Source organism: Pezoporus occidentalis, unplaced genomic scaffold (assembly GCF_034315485.1).
Source record: "Pezoporus occidentalis ecotype Australia unplaced genomic scaffold, CSIRO_AGI_Poc_V1 ctg435, whole genome shotgun sequence".
Lineage (NCBI taxonomy): Eukaryota > Metazoa > Chordata > Aves > Psittaciformes > Psittacidae > Pezoporus > Pezoporus occidentalis.
The window spans coordinates 25,556-45,238 of NW_026915764.1; the positions used below are offsets into that span (position 1 = coordinate 25,556).

At 51.2% G+C, this 19,683-nt stretch overlaps 1 protein-coding gene across 2 annotated transcripts in view; it reads left to right on the forward strand.

Moving 5' to 3' along the window:
• The first annotated feature begins 715 nt into the window (after positions 1-715).
• The window catches only part of SPEN (spen family transcriptional repressor), a 66,429-nt gene continuing 47,461 nt past the window's right edge, over positions 716-19,683 (forward strand). For both annotated transcript variants that reach the window (XM_062634667.1, XM_062634668.1), the window contains exon 1: positions 716-905. In XM_062634667.1, coding sequence (XP_062490651.1) covers positions 823-905 — 83 coding nt within the window. In that variant the 5' untranslated portion in view covers positions 716-822. The remainder of the gene's footprint in view (positions 906-19,683) is intronic.

The window sequence follows — 19,683 nt, forward strand, 5'->3', positions numbered from 1 at the left end:
CTTTACACTTGCAGCACAGCCCCCTTCATTCTCTGTATACCACCCCGTTTCTCGCAGTGCCCCCTTTATTTCTCCCAATTCACCCCGTTTTTTGCAGTTCACCCTTCGTTTTCGCACCGCACCCTTAACTTTTCGCCCCCCCTTTGCAAGCCCCCCCTTTACCCCGTTTTTTACAGCACAACCCCTTGATTTTGCCAATCCACCCCGTTTTCTCATTGCCCCCCCCCCCCACGTTTCCCATCGCAACCTCCTTCCCCCGTCCCTCACCCGCTCGCGCCGCCGCGCACGCGCACTCCCCCCGCTCTCGAGGGCGGGACGTTGCGCGCCCGCGCTCAACCCCCGCCGGCAGTCCCGAGGCGCGCGCCCGTGGGGGGGGGGGGGGCAGTGCGCGTGCGCGGGGCAAGGAGCGGGGGGGGGGGGGAGGAGAAGGGGGGGGGGGCTGGGGTTGGAGCCGCGCTGCCGCTGACGGAGGAGGAGGAGGAGGAGGAGGAAGCGGGAGCGAGCGAGCGAGGGCCGCGGCGGGGGGAGGCAGCGAGGAAGAAAACCCTCGGCGGAGGGGGAGCCCGCGGCCCGGCAGCCAGGGGGCCCCCCCGCAGGGGATGGTGTCGTCCGCCGCGGGGGGAGGCAGCCGGCGGCGCTGAGGGCGGCAGGGCCCCGCGGCGGAAGAGGCGGAGGGCGGCGGGGAGGAGGAGGAGGAGGAGGCGGCGGAGGAGGAGGAGGTGGCGGCGGCGGCGGGCAGCGAGCGGCGGCCGGCAGCGCTGCGCGGGGAGAGGCGGCAGCGAGCCGGGGCAGGGGCGGCGGGCTCGCCCCGCGCCGCGCAGCATGGTGCGGGAAACCAGGCACCTCTGGGTGGGCAACCTGCCGGAGAACGTGCGTGAGGAGAAGATCATCGAGCACTTCAAGCGGTGAGTGCGGAGAGCGGGGGGGGGGAGAAAGGAGGCTCCGGAGGGGCCTTCCCGCGCCTTCGGGTCGGTGTCCGCGGCTGCCCCGGCCCTCGCTGTGAGGAAAATGAGGGTGAAAGCGGCCGTCAGAGATGGAAATAGCGGGGAGGGAGCGGGGAACGGGGCTGCCGCGGCCTGCGGGGAGCAGCAGGGAAACGAAATCGCTGTAAATAACCCCGCGCCATGGCGAGGAGCGTCCGCAGAGGGACGGCGGCGTGCACGGGCCCGGGAGCATCGTCGCCGTGTGATAACACCGGTCATAACAGCACCGACGGCGGAGCGCAAGGCGCAGGAGAAGGAGCCGCGTGTGGGAGCTGCGCCCGGAGTGGATCTCGTAGCGAGGGGTGCGCGGTGCCGGAGGCAGCCCCAGCTTGGCCATCTTGCTTTTCTAACCGTCGTTTTCCACCCTGAGCCAACGTTTGGAGTTTTGTCTCGTCGTTTCCCCGCCTTTTTGCCGTGTTTTTCCTCCGCCTTGGAGCCATGAGGATGCTGCGTGTGTGTGTGTGTGTGTCCCGTAGCGAGTGCTGGGAACCGAAGCGGCTGCAGCAGCGAAAACGTGACTTAAATCCCCCCCCCAAATCACACCGATCCCCATGAGGAAAACACGGGATTCCTGCCCGCGGGAAGCGCTCCGGACTCCTGACGATATCGTGGCTTTTTTCGGGTTTCTTTTTCCCATTTTTTGTTGTTGTTGTCGCCGAGGTTAATCCTGCTCATAAGGAAGTAGTAGCTGTTTGCATGGTTGTGTTTTTTTTCCTCCTCCCCGTGTCTTTTCATGCAAGGAGGAGGAGGAAGAAGAGGAGGAGGCAGCAGCTTCTCCCCCGCTGCCTCAGCAACACCTTTTTCTTCGGGAAATGCACAAAGTTGATGGAATCTTTTTATTTTTCATCATCATTTTAGGGGAAAAAGAAGGTCAAGAGCCCCGGGGTGGTTGCTCAGCTCATGGTGCTCCAGCAGGGCTGTTACACACGCATATACACACACCCCACTAAAGGAAAAGGATTTTAAAGCTTCCTTTAATCTTTCTGCGTTGGAAAAATGACGGCGCGTCCTTAATAATGAGTCACCATGGGAAAAATAGATGCGGTGACACTGAGGGGGAAGGAAGGTCCCGGCTCCTGCTCGTCCCCCATCCTCACAGCGCCCAAAATGGTGATGGGGACCCGGTTGAGGTGATGGGTGCATGGAGGCACCCCCGGGGTCTCCTTCACCCTCCTGGGCTGCATCTGCAGCAGCAGAGCTCCATCCCGGCATCACCAGCACTCGGGATTGCCCTGGTTTAACGGAGCTTGTCCTTTTATTCTCCCCCTAAACCCACACCACGGGGCCGTGGTTCAGTGCTCGGCGCGGTTTGTTTTGTCCATCAGGGCAGGTGACGTGACCCAGCGTTATACAAAGACAAGGGTTTTGGGGGTGAAAAACCCGCTCTGGGGTTGTTGGGTTGATTCCAGGCACGGCTGACTGAAGGAATAGGCATTGGAAAGTGGGAATGTGACATTCCTGGGTCTTGGTTTTGTCCAGGTCTTCTCCTTTTGTAAGATGTATCGAAGCAGGGGAAAAAAGTTGCTATGGTACTGTTGCTTGGAGATGGATGGGAAAAAATGGCAGGCGCTGAATTGTGAATTCCCTTTTTTTTTTTCTTTATGGTTGTTTTTACCTTCCCGAGTTTCAGTCGGAGGCTTGGGAAGGGGATTTGCAGCCAGGCAACCCCCCTGTTCCTGCCGTTTCTCACTGCCTGTCCCATACTGCTTTTGAACGGGGATTAGTGTGTTCGGAGGAGGCTGATCTCGTGCAAGTAAACACGGATAAAATAACGCTTCCCGTGGCTCGGCTGTGGGTGCAGGGGGGGGAATGACACCTCGGCTGTGTAGCGCTTTTGGGGGTGCCGACACCTCGACGTTTGTGGGTGTAGAAGGGGCTTGGGGTGAAGGTTGAGTGTGGTTGCGGGCTCAGTGCGTAGGTGCTGTAGGTGGACAATGGAGCAAGGCTTCCTTTGTATGCTGGTCCTCGCTGGGGGGAAGGGACACGTTACACAAGGATTGCGTGGCGGGGGGGGGGTATATCCATAGGGAAGGCGGCTGCCTCTGAGCGCCGGGGTGGGATGCGGGAGGCTCCCTCCTTGGAAAGGATGGTTTAGTTTGGAGAGAAAGTCATTTCGGATGGAGCTGGGCTTGGCAAATCCCAGTTCCCACCCATCCCCCAGCCTGGGAGTAGGGTGAGGAGCGAGCGGGAGGAAGGGTTTGGGGAATTGCAGCCGGGAATTCTGTGCTACCCCCAAAGCCTCTGTCCAACCCACGGCAGTGTTTGCTTTTCCCCTTTCCTTGGGAAACACCGTCACGTCCATATTAAACCCTCTCGGCAAGCGGTCCTGCTGCTGCACAGCCTCTGCTAGGGGTACGTTGGAGAAACACAACCATTTTGTGTGTAAAGCAGCAAAAAAGACTCCAAAACCTCAAACCCCAACAGGCATATCCAGTGCGAGGGGGTCGCTGCTTCTCCCCCCACCTCAGTGAACCGGTTACTGTGGGAACTGGTGAGTTCCCAGTGGTTCCCAGTCTCACTGTTCTCTTAAGGGATGAATTAAGATGGAAGAGGTGTTCTCAAAGTGTATTTTGGGTTTTGCAGAGCGCTCCTGATTGGTTTTGTTGAGTGTGAATTGAAATAACACCTTTTGCCTATGAATCCTAACTAGAGAATATTGAAGCTGGTCTCAAGAAGCACCAGCTTATGTGAACAATGTTGTTGTTTTTTTTTTTTCTTAAAACCCCCTTTTTCCAGTCTCCATAGTAAAGGGAATTGCAAAGAAAACCCCCAACAAAACCCTGACTTTTTGTGCATTTTAACAAGTTGAGATTGTTCCAGCCTTTCAGTTCTGTACCCAGATACTCCCTCTTAAAACCTTCCTCCTAATGCAGTCTGTTCACTTTCAGCTGAGTTCCTAAGGCATTCCCAAATAGGAAAGCTGGGACTGGAAATCTGCTGCTCAGATGGAATAAGCAGCAAATCTGTGTGAGGATGTGGGGAAGGGGCCTGGGTGCTCAGGGGAGCGGTGGGTTCACCCCATCAATGCTGTCTTGACTAGCAGGGGAAAGAGTCATCACCATCATTGAACCAGATGCTCAGCAGCTTTGCAGAGCAAGGGGACTAAATATAGTAACAGTTGTCCCCAGCACACTGTGGCCTTCCATGGCTTGTTTTTCCCTCTATGTTTTCTTCCAGTTATCTGAAAGAACGTGGCTTTATCCCTTTATTGGTGTTTTAAAGGGCAAAGAGGAGTAAAAGCCTCTTAATTATGAAGCATGTGACTTTGGAATGCCAGCTCCTGTTCTGTGGGAGAATTGAGACATTCACAGTGGCAGCCGAGTCCAGGAGAAGCTCTGGATTCCAGGAAACAAATGTGCTCCTTTGAAATCATGAGAAATAAATTGTGGATCAGCTCCATCTTGGAGAAGACAACTGCACAGGAGGTTTTTGGGCTGTGTGGTTTCACCTTGTTCTGATTCCTGTGTTCGAGGAGAGGCATAGGAGAGATGAGGAGATGCCTTCTGTGGGTTGCATTTCCCATGCAGGAGTTGCTCTGCAGACAGCTGAGTGTGTGTTTGTTTTCGCTAACTTCCAGAGCACTCTTGGTCAGTTTACATGGAAATGCCTTGTCTGATGCCTGGGAGTGTAAATTCAGCCTGGGAGAGTGAAACCTCTGCGCTTTCTGCTCCCTACATCATCCCTAAGGACTAAGGTGGAGTAGAGGGGCTGTGATCAGCTCCTCCATGGGTTGTGTGCGGGAAGAGTGAGGATTGCGGCTGTGTGCTGGCTTAGAGCACCCAGAAGGAAAACCCTCTGTGCTGCTCTAGGATGGTGGCTGTTCCTGCTGGTGCCTTTCCCCACGTTGGACACCAGCAGGTCCTGCAGTGCCTGTCCATGAGAACAGGCTGCGGTCAGCGGGAGCAGTGCTCTTGTTCTTCTCTGATCCATTCTGAGGCTTTTATTGCTTATAGAGGAGTGAAATAGTTCTTGGATATCACTTGGGATGCAAGCACATGAATGGTTGCACTACATCAGCTTTGCATATAGAGATCTCTGTGCAGGTTGTTATTGTTATTTTAGGAAGATACAGAAGTCAGGTGACAGAATGAACTATTCCTGTGCCTGTCTTGGTTTGTATCATTTTGATGTGGTTGCGTTTTCACAGATTAAGTTCCAGCCTTTGAAGGGAGGGGGAAGGGAACATTTACGCTGGTGCTTTGCAGATGTGATGTCTAGAAGGGGGCAGCGTCAGGATTTATTTGTGCTGTGTTTCACAAATCTCTCAAGTAATGTAATCTTAGCTCTGCAGAGCATGAACCCCAAGAAGATCATGGGAGGACATTTGGTTGGGGGATTAGGGCTTTAATAAAGGGATTTAATCCATTGCCCTGAACTGGAAGGGAAAGAAAGGTGTGGAAGACACGAGGCGAGTCCTCCTGTCTCAGGTCTTGGTTGGTTCCTGGTGGAGGTCAGCCTGGCGCTGGTGGTAGGTTCATCAGTTGGGTGGCTGCTTGAGGAGATGGTGGTGCTGGTTCTGGTAGTGGCTCTCGTCTTTGTTTTCCACTACATCTCCCATAATAACTCTATTTCTAATATTGAGTCACGGTAAAGCAGCAGCATCACCCCCGTGGTGTTCTGGGGGTGTCGCTGAGCTGTGTTTGTCTGCAGCCACCTACTTCTTCCCCCATGACTGATTCATGTTGAAGGTTCATGAATCCTCTGGCTGCTCTGGCTCTGCTCTCGCAGGCACCTGAGGTGGCAGCTTGCTGACGCCACGCTGGCCCAGGAGATGCCTATATAATTCTTTCAAAGAAACTTAATGAAAAGCCACAAAGAGCCTAGATTTGGACTAAGCTTCTATGGAGCATTTTTATACGCTGAGCTGCGTTACAAAGATAAGCTGATGTCACTCAGTTACAAAACTCTGTCATCTGCTGAGCCTTCCTGGCATGGTTTCTTCTCTGAAGTCTCTTCAAAGGTCCTGGCTGTGCGTGTTTGTGATTTGATGAGAACAGCTTCTGTTGTCACTGAGCTGCTCTAAAGTGATGTTGGCTTTTGGTGTTTCTTCCCCTTCCTCTAAATTCCTCTGGCACAACCGGGATTTAATCCTAGTGCTGAAGGCAGACTCGTGTGTTGAGGACTTACCAGCCCTTGCGAGGCCTATGGAGGTGCTAAATCCAGTCAGCAAGTTAGGACAGGGAGTGAGAAAAGGCTTGAATTTGCTTTGTGGTAGCCTTGTTGGCTGTTTTTTCCCCTCCTTGCTCCTCAGAGGACAGCAAATGATGCCAAGTTCTCCAGCACATGACCTTACTGCTGTCTGAGGTATGTCCAAAATTAGGTCCTCGTCTTCACTGAGGGCAAAGAGGCGCTCGGTGGCTTTCCATAGAAAAGGAAGTAAATATCCAAATGGGGAGAGGGCAGGCTGCAGGTTTTGGATCTGTCAGTGAGTCAGGAGGAGCCCGGCGCTCCTCAGGAGTTCTGTTTCCCTGAGCTGATGTGTCACAACCACAGGCTGTCCTGCTGTTGGGTGGTTTCACACTGCTGTCAGCTTGTGAAGAAGAGGAAGAGACGCATGTGTGCATGAACATGCACCTGAGAAACAACAGGCATCAAAACAGGCTCCAGAAGGTGTTTGGGAAGGGATGGGGCTGAGGGTCCCCCCCTCTTGGCTGGTTTGGGAGTGCTGAAGGTCTCCGGGTTGGTGCTGGCAGCCGAGGTGCGAGCTGTTGAGCTGGGGCTGGGGTGGGTGCGTTCTGGGTTGGGTAGCTCCCAAAAATAAGCACTTGTGAGATATTTTGCATGTGTTCTTGATGAAGTTCAGTGAACTTGCGGAGGTCTGAGAACGCCCTGGAACCAAAGGCTGCCAAGGCCAACATTCCTAAACAATGAACTGGGGAATAAACTAGAAAATATGATTACTCTCCATAATAAGATTCGGAGCTGAGCTGCATCCTCGACATGCCAATTTAGCAGTCTCGTGGGAGGAATATGAGCCTGAAGATGGAAATTCACAGTGCACAGCCAGCCTTGCTGCTTGCCCTTGCATCAGTCTGTCGTGTCCTGAAGACTGCTCAAAGAGTTAATGAAAATCACACAAAAGCTGCCTTTTTCTTGTTGCCCAAGCCGATAAATCAGTGTTTTCCCACCTCGTGATGGTACACCCTGCGGTAGCAGCCTCAGCTGGAGGTTTTCCTTGCTGTCTGCCTGGTGAATGATGGCATCTCTGGTCTCCTTGAGCCTGAAAAGCCATCTCCAAGGCTTTTCTGCAGTAATATATGAAGACATGCTGATGGCTTCTGCACGGTGACTGCAGCACAGCCACTGCTTTCTGCATTTCCATAGTTATTGTTTAACCTGTGAACACCCCGTAATGGTCCCGTGTGATCTGTAAAATCTGCCCTGTGAAGATAACATCTTTTGGTAAAAGAATAAACATTGTCACAGGCTGTCATAAATACACCAGGATGTGTTCCAGGGCCTGCTGCAGCCGATCTGGTGCAGGATGGAGTGGGTATGGAGGCAGCCTCTCTGAACTGGGTTAAAACAACAACGGAGCATTTACAAAGGTCCTTCTCGGGCTGGAGTCTTCAGAAGCGTGCCCTGCAGTGCTGCATGCGGCTGGCTCCGGGCTGCAGTTTGTATATTCACACCTTGTGCCAGGTCCAGGCATTTTGTGATGATTTGGGTGAAAATGCAGCAGAATCGGATGTGGAAGAAACATCAATTTTCCACTCAGACACACTCATCATGGGAGAGCAGCAGCAGTCTGTCTTAATGACTCCTTCTGTATATACTCAGGTGCCTTTTAAGAACAAAAGGGACCTTTTTTGCCTCCTTTCTCTTCCCCTTTTTAATGGAGCTTGAGCAGCTTAAAATTGAAAGCACTTCTGCTTTTTTTTTTTTAAACACACTTGGATCTGAAGTGGGAGCTTCCAAATCTGGTTCAGAATGTCCTGAATGTGCTGTCATCTCAACACTGAAAAGCCAGCTCAGTCCAAACATCTCTAGAAGGAGCTGGAATAGATGGTGTGCATTGCTGTCTGTTGGATACCAACAGCTCTCTCCATAGCCTTGGGTGTGTGTTCCTCCTGGATATCGCTCTATCCAAATGGAAGAGCTTGTCTGTCTTTGGTTATCCCCTGATGGAAATGGGAGCTGGCTTCCAACCAAGTTCTTGTCACGGAGGTGGTCAGGTGCCTGGTCAAAGCTGCATCTGAAATGATCTTTTAGCTCAGTGAAAAGCCTGCTGCAGGCTGGTGAATCAGTAGTTTTGTCTCTTAGCAAATGGTGAATCACCTTCAGCTTCTCCCCAAGCACAGACTGAACTGGCTCTGTTTTCTGTCCGTAGGATTCATTGAGGATAACTCAGTGTCCTTGTCACAGTGCTCCCCAACTGTGGTGTACGTGCCTGTGGTGAGATGCTTGCTGCTTCCGTGCAGCACAAAGCCCCGAGCTGTGGTCCCTCTGCCTCCATCCCCATTACCAGCAATGCCTGCCAGGAAGCACACAGAGGCTTATTGAAACGTTCCCTCCACAGGCTCCCTGTGGCAGCTGTGGGTGACCTGTAACAGTTAATAGGGCAAAGTAAGAAAAATAAATTGCCACGTTGTTTGGTTAAAGGAGTAGTTTGTGGAGGAAAACGGTCTTCCGGCCTCATTAGCATCCTGACTGTGAGGAGAATAAAAGCTCAGGATGGACAAGTATCTCCCTTGTCTGTGTACTCAACATCTGATTTAACTTCAGGGGCTGTGTGTGAGATGATGCTCTTGGAAAGGCAGCTCAGTGTGCATCGAGGCAGCGAATGCTCCACGCAGGAACCAGTGCTCCACACAGGAACCATGTTGTAATCAATATCTAAATAACCCTTTGGTCTTTCTGTAACTCTGAGGCAACTCGTTGGAAGCAGAGATGTTTTAAAAATAAGCCCAGCTTCAGCACTGGTGCTGTAGATCATAGAATCGTAGAGCAGAGGCTGCACTGGTTGTGAGTATGGTGAGATCTGCCAGGCTTTGGCAGTAGTTGAGCTCAGGAAGCAGCTCTTCCTCTAGCTCCAGTCAGGGATTCCAGTCCCATGGTTGTGCTGGCAGTTCATGCTCTTGCCTAGCTCAGGCCAGAGTGATGTTTGAAACCAAGCATTTAAAGGTGAAGCTGATCACCTTTAATGAGGGAGCAGCTTTCCTGGCGGTTATGGTGACGTTCCCGGTTGTGCTGTGGATGGTGCAGTGTATGTGGCTGTGTCCTGCAAGGAGCCCCGTTGGTCTGCTGGTACCTCAAGAGAAGGAGCTGCTGAATTCTTCACTGTTGTGAGGCCTCCTTTAGGTCAGTTCCTAAAAACAAAGTGAGAAACATCACCCCTCACTGCAGTGACGTTCAAGGAACCTGTTTGCAGCTCGGCTTTGGCAAACCTGGAGTTGCATCACAAGGAAAGCCATTAAAGTCCGGCTGTGTAAGGAAGGTTTCATGCTCTTCCCGATGGAGAAAGCGCCCAGAGCACAGGTAGTCCCTGCAGACAGAGCACCCGCGTGGTGCCCGTCAGCAGGAGTAGTGGCTTCCTTGGGCTGACACACGGCTCGCGCCGGGCCTTGCACTGCCAGCTGGGTTAGTCACAGCAACAAGCACTTTCTCCAGGGCGATGGGAGCGGTGAGTCACGGAGCAGCAAAATAACATTTGCACATCTGGAGCTGGGAGCCTGTGGCAGGGCAGGAGCAGTGCCAGCAGGAGCACAGGGATGAAGCCATGGAGGGGGCTGGACCGGATGGGAACTGGCTTTGTTTGCAGGAGTCTTCATCAGGGGCTGTAGGGACAGGCCAAGGGGAATGGCTTGAACCTGCCAGAGGGGAGACTGAGATGAGCTCTTAGGCAGAAGCTCTTCCCTGGGAGGGTGCTGAGGCGCTGGCACAGGGTGCCCAGAGAAGCTGTGGCTGCCCCATCCCTGGCAGTGTTCAAGGCCAGGTTGGACACAGGGGCTTGGAGCAAGCTGCTCCAGTGGAAGGTGTCCCTGCCTGTGGCAGGGGTTGGAGCTGGAGGAACGTTAAGGTCCCTTCCAACCCAAACCATTCTACGGTGATGGGACTTTTTTTGTCCTCCCTGGTTTCAAGATTGTAACCTTTCAGGAGCAGGTGAGCTTTTGGGGTTGCTGATTTGACTGCAAGTCCTTGAATCCGTGACTGCTTTCCGTTAGAAATGGATTTCAAGCTGTCCAGCCTGAATTGAAGCTGGTTGCTTGTGCAAACCGAGCTGTGGTTCAGGGGAGAAGGAGCAATCCCACCACTTGGGATGATCTAAGAGACTTCAGGCAGTCTCTTTATTTCCACTGGGGTGCTGTTTTCTGGAGAATGTGCAAAACCTTGGAGAGGAGATTGTAAAGTTTGTGTTTCTTTGGAACCAGGGAGCAGCAAGACTCACAAAGCCTGGAGATGATAACGTATTGAGAGCGCTCTGCAGCATGGCAGGGAGACCATAATGTTCTGACTCTGCATTTTCTTCCATCTGCTGCCGAATACATGCAAAGCAGGGCTTGGAGCAGCAAAGCTGAGATGGGGAATTACCCTTTTATGTAAGAATGAAAAACTTGATTAATCGAGAGATTCCCCTGCAGTTGTGATGCTGCACGTTCTTAAACCGAATCCAAACAAATCCTAAAATCAGGCGTGTAAAGGAACAGGCTGGAGCAATTCCTCTGCAGAAAGCACTTCATGGAGCCTATTGCCACCGGTATTTTTGAAGTAAATCTGCGGATTATGCTTTGAGCTGGAAGAAAAACCCGCCCTGGAGATGGAATTCATGGGCTCTGTGTGTAGCATGTAGCAACCTGGTAGCGTGCATCTGCGTAGGTTGGTGGATAAAGCATTGCAGCACGTTGTACTTGGTACAACACAGCCCAACATGTAGAGTTTCTACAGATTTCCAACCTTTTCAGCCTTCAAACGTGGTTGTATTTATTCTGATCTGCTTGGGAGAGCAAAATCAGTGTGATCCTGCCTTGCCTATCCATCTTCCCGAACCAATTTTGAACCTGTGAGCCAGTTTGAGCTCAACTTGAGGGTGCAGGGGATGCTCATGGTCTCGGAGATGAGACGTTCCTTTGAGTTGTGTGAAAACAAGCAGTTTTAATAGAGGAGGGAGGCTTGATTAGTGGCCCCGTGGAGAGAGAAGCTGCAGTGAGACTGCAGCCCTTATTAGACATTAAAGAATCCACATGGGAGAGAGGTGTTCCTGACCGTGGGAAAAGCTGCAGTGGGAACTGGCAGTTATTGGATGCCGGAGAATTCGACCTCAAGACATGCATCCATAAGAAATAAGTCTTCATTATTTCTGCTCCCAAAGCCACTTTGATTTCTATATTTTTAACAGCACGTATAGCAATGGGCCCTGCTGCTGGTGTTCCGTGAGTGTCCTTCATTGTACAGAAGTGACAGGTGGGAAAAGTGACTTAATACCCCAGGGTCTGCCTCTTTCCTGGCATTGGGAACAAGCGGTTCGTATGGCTCAGCTGCGCTCGGGCAGCTTCACCTCGGGAATTTTGGGTTCAGCCCTTCATTACAGCTCGGTCAGGATCTGCCTCCTGACAAAGAAGCCTTGAGGCCCGTGGCTGGTCTGATGCAATGCTGGGCTTGCCTGACGTTGCAGGGAGCTGCTGGCTTGGGCGAGGATGTGCAATGCGGCCCAGCGAGGTGCTGTGTGGAGTGCTGAGGTCAAGCTGAGGCTCTTCCATTATTCATACAGCCTGATGTAATCCCAGTGTCCCAAGCGTGGATTTGTCTCCCCTCTGTCATCTTCACCCTGAAATGTTGCTAGGGCTCCCTTTGGGTGTTGCGAGGGTGTTGGTGTGTACCTCGAGGAGGGGGTGTACCAATAGTCAGGTTACACCTGATGTGTACACACCAGAAGAGCTTATCTGTGGCAAAACTCTTGTCACGGGGATTGCAGAAGCATTACCTCATGTGTTGGCTATGGGAAGGTTGCTGCCCACAGCAGCAGCCGTGGATAAACTGCTTTGAATACGCTGTCTGTTCCCTCTCTGCTGGGACATAATCATTTCATTTGTGCATTAATCCCTCAGCAGTACCCAAAGGGTGACTTTGCAATAAAGGCAAAAATAAAACGTCTTAATTAGGAATAGCTCTTACTCTGTGTCTTAAAATGGAGCGTTCAGCTGAGCTGTAAGGCAAGAAGCGAGCGCTTATTTCAGCCCGGAGTTATCTCCAGGACTATCTGATCGGCCGAGCGTGTTGTGCTTAAATACCAGGGGGAGCAGCAGCAGCAGTGAATGTGCCTGTGCTCGCTTTTTGATTTCCTACTTTGTCATCTCTCTGGGAGGGATTACGGGCGCAGACAAAGCCCCGGCTGTTTGCGGTGCGTGGCAGAGACATGTGCTGTCTCTGTTAACAAAACCCCTGGTTGTAGCTGGGAGTGGAGGGGTCCTGTGTGCTGCTGGGGGCTAAAGGGACCTGCGCAGCCTAACAGTGGAGTCATCTGGGGAGAGGTGTGAGCATCGTGCTGAGGCTGTGCTCTGTAACCCAGTTCGTCGTTCCTGCCCCTGGATGTTGAGGTTTCCCTGAAGGTCTCCTATTGCTAGGAGGAGAGCTGTGAAGAATGCCCTGAAGAGCACTGTTTTTCTCCCCCCAAAGGTCGCGGAGCCAGTAAAGATCACTCTAAACAGGTTTTAAAGCATCTCAGATTGCAATCTAGAAAATGATGGGAGCTGGGTAATTAGGGCATGTTTCTGAATCACTGCTGTCACAAGGGCTGCTCTTGGTATGGCTGGAAACCAGCGCTCCTTGTGATACGAGGAGCTCTCATTCTGCCTGCCTTTGGGAAAGTGAAGATTTTCAAAGCCTTGCATTGTGGGGATTTATCATTTACTGAGGAGTTCTCCTGCTTGTGATCATGCAGAGCTCCATCCTGGCCGCTCATGGTGGCTTCTTGCTACAGAAGCAGCAATTTATCTACACCAATGCCTGCAGCACTGGCAGAAACGAGGAGGAGCTGGAAGCTGTTGGGCAGCAGGATGGCAAGTCATCCCATCATCATGGAAGCGTGATGGGATGACTTGCACAACTGGAGAGCTGCAGTGCATGTCTACAAATTGGTTGGAAGGGATAAGCAAATGGGGCAGAGGTGGTGGGGTAGCCCTGTGAGTTCAGTAGTGTTTTAATGGTCTAGGGCTTGATGATGGTGATGACGGGGTCGAGTGTCTATGGGTACAATTGGGGTACCTGATTGTAATGGGTATAACAAGGTAGAGATCATGGTGGGAATCCGTTCTAGACCACCCAACCAGGAGGAAAAAGCAGACAAAATACCCTGTAAGAGCGTACACAATCACTGGCCCTTCTTCTCATGGGAGACATCAACTTACCATGTATCTGCTGGAAAGGAAATGGCCATGGAGGTTCTTACACTGTGAAAGAGAGCTTCCTGACCCAGCTGGTGAGGGAGCCAGCCAGGGATTGTGCCTGCTGGACCTGTTTGTGAACAGAGGACTGCAGGGTCCTCTGATGAAGTTTTCAGTTCTTGGAGAAGCCAAAAGCAGGGTCAGCAGAACCAAAGCTTTGCCTTGGGCTGCCTGAGGGCAAACGTTGGCCTCTTTAGGATCTTGGTTGACAGCATCCCTTGGGAGGCAGTCCTGAAGGGCAAAGCAGTTCGGGAAGGCTGGACATCCTCCAGGGAGGAGCTCCTCAAGGCACAGGAGCAGCCTGTCCCCATATGCTGGCAGTGATGACAACCAGCCTGGCTGAGCAGAGGGCTTTGGGACTCTTGGAAAAATAGGAGAGTTGATGACCTTTGGATGAAGGGAGATAAGGAAAGCCAATACCGTATATTGATTCTCCTCTGGAGGCTGCTGGAAGTGGTCCATGCATTGCTGCAGCCTTTGTGCTAGTACCCCCGTCCTCGTGGGTTTGGTCACTAAAACCTGTTTGGAGGAGGGTTACAAAACGGTGCTGTCAGGTTCTTGAGCAGGGCAGGTCTGTCTGTGTGTGTTGGGTAAATACCCACAGGATCTCCACCACAATCCTGAGTAGGCAGTTTCCAAATCTCAGTATATATAACTGATGTGTCCGCACTGATTTCTGCTGTCCTGAGTGTGCTGGTGTGCTGGTTCCATGTGCTCCGGTGCCCTTAGGAATGAAGGCTCCAGCCTGCAGCCGACCCTGGATCAGGCCCTTGGTTGTAAGTCGTGTTGACTTGTTCATGGATCATGGGGCTCTTGGTCTCCCCCCAACAGTGTCCCTGTGTGTGTTGATGTATTTGTCCTGGCGCATTGGAAATACCCTTTGACAAACTCCCTGGGGTTGTCCTACGGAGATGAGTGTTATGCTTCATCGCCTCACAGGTCCCTACATTTGCTAAAGGTGACTTCAAGCATAGTTTTCCAGGATGCTGGAATGCTGCTTCTTGTTTCTGTCCAGATACATTGCAGTTAACTGGCATTGTTTCCATCCCAGCCCTGTGCTGGTGATGCTCTGCGTTTGGTTTTGGTGTCTGCTACAGACCAGCTGCTTTGTTTATGGCAGGACCCAGGGCCAGTAATGTGATCTGTGCATTTTGGGGTGTTTTTTTGCTTAAATTGCTTTATTCTTCTGTATCTACGAGCTCTTAAGTCTTCCTTTCATGCTGGGCATGTGAGGGTACAGTCAGAGTTAGAACTGAATGCTCTGCATTACTTGAAGCAGACTAATTCCCTGGGCTGCTCAGGTGGTAAAATACTGTCTGGTATCACTGTTGATGTGAAATTCCCTTTCTAAAAGAAATTTAGATGTATGTAAGCATTCTTCATGGCAAATAAATGATGGGGCTGTATTTTATTTCTCAGTGCCCTCATTGTGATCACAGTGCCTCCTTCTTTCATAATGCCAGTGTAAAGACACAGGTTCCTCGGTGTTGCTGGCTGAGGCTTTTAATATTAAACCCAGTGACTATTAAACCCTGGTGATGTGAATGCCTGTGGTAGCAGAAGACCTGGTGGTCTTGAGCTGATGGTCATGGAGTTGAACAGACTTCAGCAGCCTGGTGGCAAACCCCAGTGGTGCTGGTGATGGCAACTGCTTCACGGCAGGTTCAGTGTTTGCCCATCTTGTGCTTCCCTGTGTCTGGAGCAGAACCATGCGGGGAAACGCAGGACTAGAGGAGCCCCGAGCGTGGGGTGTTTGGACTGAATCAGGGTTAGGAAGGAGGAGCAAGGCGCAGACATCTGGAGAAGTATTATTTCAGGTCACATTATGTAGTTACGAAATCACAACAAAGGGAGAGGAATGGGATTGGCCCAGAGCAGCTTCAAGCTGTGCGAGCGCTGCACTGAGTAGCGCAGGCCAGGGCTTGCCTGGCTCGTATCACACCGCAGGAGGAAGGAGCTGGAGCGTGGCACGGAGAAGCCATCCTGCTGCTCGCATGGCTAAAGGTGTCCAACTGAACCCAATGTATTCCAGTGTCGGGCTGTATGAGGACATCTTGTCTGATCATGCTCTTAATCAGTACTGCAGGAAGAAGCACAAACCCCTCCTGTGTTGTTTTTGATCTTGCAGTGTCTCTGAAGCAGTTGTGCTGGCTTCTCAGTGGAAATACAGCGAAGTCTTTTGCACTGGGCTGCAGCTGACCTGCAGAATTCTGTGGGGTGAAAATGGTTGGGTAAAAAGGTCATCAGAGGTGCTGAGAGGAGTTCAGTCTGAGAAACAGGGAGGTAACATGAGTTAGACTGGGATTTGGTTTGAGTAAATACCAAAATCCCCCCTGGTTTCAGCCTACCTTTTCCTGTCATACAGGTACCAACTCATAAAGATCCTTCTCCTTATACTGCAGTTGAATTTCGTTTGAAAGCTGTCGGCTTTCTCGCAGTCCATCCTTTGTTTAGAATATGCTTTCCCTTGGGAATAGCAGAAGCTGTGTAGAAGAGTCAGTGTTTGGAGCAGGGACCTGGGATGAAATGGCTGGTTAGAAATAGGAAGGCCAGGAGGGCGCTGAGGGTTCAGGGTGTAGGGTGAGGGGTCTTTGGCTGTGTCTGGGCCGCACATTGCCCCTGGGGAGGAGGAACCAGCCTGGCCTGGTGTTGACAAGAGGTTGTGCTTCCCAATGGGAGGAAGAGCTGGGGAGGAGGAAGAAGGGCTGGAGAGGGAGAGAAACATGCCAAGAAGCCATGCCAAGAGTGCAGAGACGTTTCAGCTGCTTGAATACAGAGGTGCTTTGATCTGCAGTGAATAAACCGATAATACTTAAGTTCTGAATTCCTTCCCTTTGTCTGAAAGCAGGATTAGCGTGGCTTTGTCGGAGCAGTGATTATCCAGCAACTTTCCTGCCCTGAAAGGGCCGCTGGCTCTGTGTTTACAGCTGGGTGCTGGTGGAAGGGCTCGGTGACACCAATGGCTCCCGCACATCCTCGTCTCCTCTGCTTCGGTTGGACTGTAAAACCCCGCTGAAAATCCTTATGGAAAGGAGTAAATGATTAACCAGCGTGAGGGAAGAGGCACTGAAAGCCTGGTTTTCCTTAGGGCTGTGGGTTTGGAGCCGAGCAAAGGCGCCTCTTTGTTGTCTGCCAGCGATTGCAAAACGCAGCCTTCTTGGAAAGGGCTGACGCACAGGTATCGAGATAGGAGGTGAGGGGCAGAGGAGCTGCCCTGCGTGCGTTACCAAAGGTCGCAATGATGCCTGCCCTGGTCTTTTGTCCCCTCTTCCCAGCCCTCGGCATCTGGACAAAGGTTGCTCCTCGGAGCTCGTTCGCCTCCATCTTAACTTGGATCCATGGAGCGGATTCCAGACAGAATGATGGGCTGTGTTTTTTTACCTCTTGTAATGTATTATTCTGCTGCAGTAAACCCGTGTGGTGATGCAGCACTGCAGATCCCCCCTCCTCTCCCCTCGATGCAGTCAGTCCTCCTCCCGGCAGCATCTGCCAAGACGGGAGCAGCTCGGAGAGACGCCAATGGGTGGGGACGGGCCGGATCACCAGACGGATTAATGCTCGCGGTGGGGGACCGCGGATGTGTGTAATCACAGGACCATGCTGGGGCAAGGATGCAACCCTTCCTCTGCAGCAGCTGTCCTTGAGCGCGCAGGGCGACCTGCTGCTGCCCCGGGTTTCTTCATCCCCCCCCCCTCTCCTGCTCCCTTTCTCCTCCCCCCGGCTGCTCCCTCGCTTTCAGCAAAGGGATTGTCACAGATTAGCCTCGGGGCTCATCAAGGGTGCGCTGCAGGACACCAAACAGGGCAGTGTCTGCGTGGATGAGTAACGGGTGGGTTACAATCAGTGGGGGCACTTAGGAGTGCAGTGGGATACAGGAGGAGCCTCCCCCACCAATTCCTTATTCAGGGAAAAAACAATAAAATAATACTTTATTAAAATAAATTTTTACATTAACGGCAACCAAAATGTACTTTTCCCAATTTAAAAATTAAGCCTCATCCAAAAGAACTGGGTGTGTGTTGCGTGAATTTGTTGGTCCGTGAGGAGCACATTACAGGGATGTTCTGCGTCTTCTGTGCTCTCTTAGCAGCATTTGCTCAAATATTTGAACATTTGAATGCATTCTGGATCTTGTGCAGCAAAAGGAAGGATAATTGAGGTCTGTCTGTGTAGGTGTTACAACAACACGTACGTGATAGGGTTTCAGAACAGGGAAGTGAAAACACTGCTGGTACAGTGAGCGGGAAGGGAACGCGTTCTGAGCCCACGTGTGATGGAGCTGGCAGGCAGCACTGCATATGGAGTCAACAGGAGGAAGGTCATTTGGGATTTTGGGTTTTTGGAGTGATGCAAAAATGCTCGTTCCTCCCCTGCCCTACACCAGGTATGGGCTGGTGTTGCCAGAAACAGAACATGTAAACAAGGAGCGGGAGGAAGGTATGTGTTGTAACCAGTCGCTCTGTACCTGCACTGCTTGGGAGGAAAGTTAGTGGATGTCAAGAGTTGGAGCACTCTGTGCTCTGATGTCCCCCCTTTGCTGTATGTGGAGGATTAGTGCGGAAACACCCATTAGAGGGTGATGCTAACAAAGATACTTGATTATTTTCATATTCCTCATCATCTGTAAGTGCTTCTTTTCAAATAGGCACTTTTCTGGTTTCCTTCCCCTTCTCTCTTTACATTTGCCACATCCTTTTTCCCCTCACACAGATTTTAATGACAATATCCTCTACTTTTCTGGTCTTTCTAATCTTGCCTTCAAGGCAAAATATAACTATATCCAGCTTCAGAAGAGTGTAGACTGAGAAGTATCTTCCTTGCAGTCCCATTTGCTATTACTTGCTCACTGCAGCTTTTAATTAGAGTGAAAACTAACCAGTGCATCGGTTTGGTATCACAGGTTAGGAGACTCCTGGGAGTCTCATCACTGTGCTCTACCCATGAGAACAAAGGCAGCAAGCTTTGCTCTGGACAGCTTTAGGGCAACCTTGCCTTTTTGTGCCTGCTGTGGCACTTTTGACGTGAAAGATGTTCTTGTTTGTGCATGTATTCCTTAACAGATAGTGCGCTGTGTCTGGTGGAGTACAACCCGGAGAAAGATGAGGTGTAAATCCAAAGCAGATTAGATACAGAGTCTAGTAGGTCAGGTTGGAAGGGGAAGGCAGCAGTCAGGCAGGCAGGCTCTCAAATCCTATTCAAGGATTTAGTCATCCCACAACAATGGGGAGATGGGAAGGTGTGTGGAAAGCCATGTGTGCTCCAGAGACAGGCAGCTGAGGGAGCTTCTCCCTCCACATACAGCTCAAATCACCTTTTCTTGTCTAAGATCTGCTTACGGCTGTTCAGCATTGTGCTGCCTCTGTGAACAGGAAGGTATGAGGAATTCTTCACAGTGTTCACAAGTATTCCTTGATGAGTTCTATATTTGTGTGTCAGCTTGTCAGTGCGCTCAAAAAACGCTTTTGGCCTCTTTTTCTCATGGGTTTATTAATTAAAGGCATTTAACCTGCTTTGCTCAAAATCTAGGTGAAATGAGCAACCAAAACGTGACCTGCAGCTCTTGGCTGTGCTGTGTTCATACTTCCCGTTTTATCCTTTGGGCTGTGAGTTGACATGAGTTGTGTAACGACATCTTTACGTCAGGTTTTCTTGTGTGGACAGGCGAGTTTGGGTTTATTGTTTGTTTTACGTAGACATTTACTCATCTGTTTGTGCCCGAGTTGCAGTAACTTCACATACATTCAACAGGGTGGTGTCACATTCCCATCAGCATTCTTCAGTGTCCCTGTTGTGCTTCCTGGTCCATGGTGGGGGGGTCTGAGCTTCAACCCCAAGAGCAGCCTGGCCCAGGGGTGCTTTGTAGCTAAATGGGGTTGAAATCAGAAACAAGGAGTAGAATGAAGACTCTTGTTTCAGTGCTGAAAGGATTAAATATAGATGGGAGTAGTGGAATTGCTGTGTCAAGGTCGTTTTCTGAAGAAAATCATCAGGATGTCGTTATATTTGTAACTGATGGTGACACAGTTTTGTTTTAATTGTGTCTTGCTCATCAGATCAGAAGTGAGAAGGGCTGCTCTAATTGCAGACACTTTCTGTTCCTCCAGCTCTGTTGTTATAAAAAAGGGTGATCTTGCGGTAAGAAACCAAAAGGGGAGGAGGTTGAAATGCAGTAATGGAAAGTTACAATGGCTTTTTCCCCTCCACAAATGGCTTTTTCCCTTTCTGAAAACACCTCTGCCAATCTCCGCTGCACTTCGCGATTGATTTTCCTGCCGCGTGGGAAGGGCAAGCGGTTGGAAATGGATGTTGATTTTGCAGGA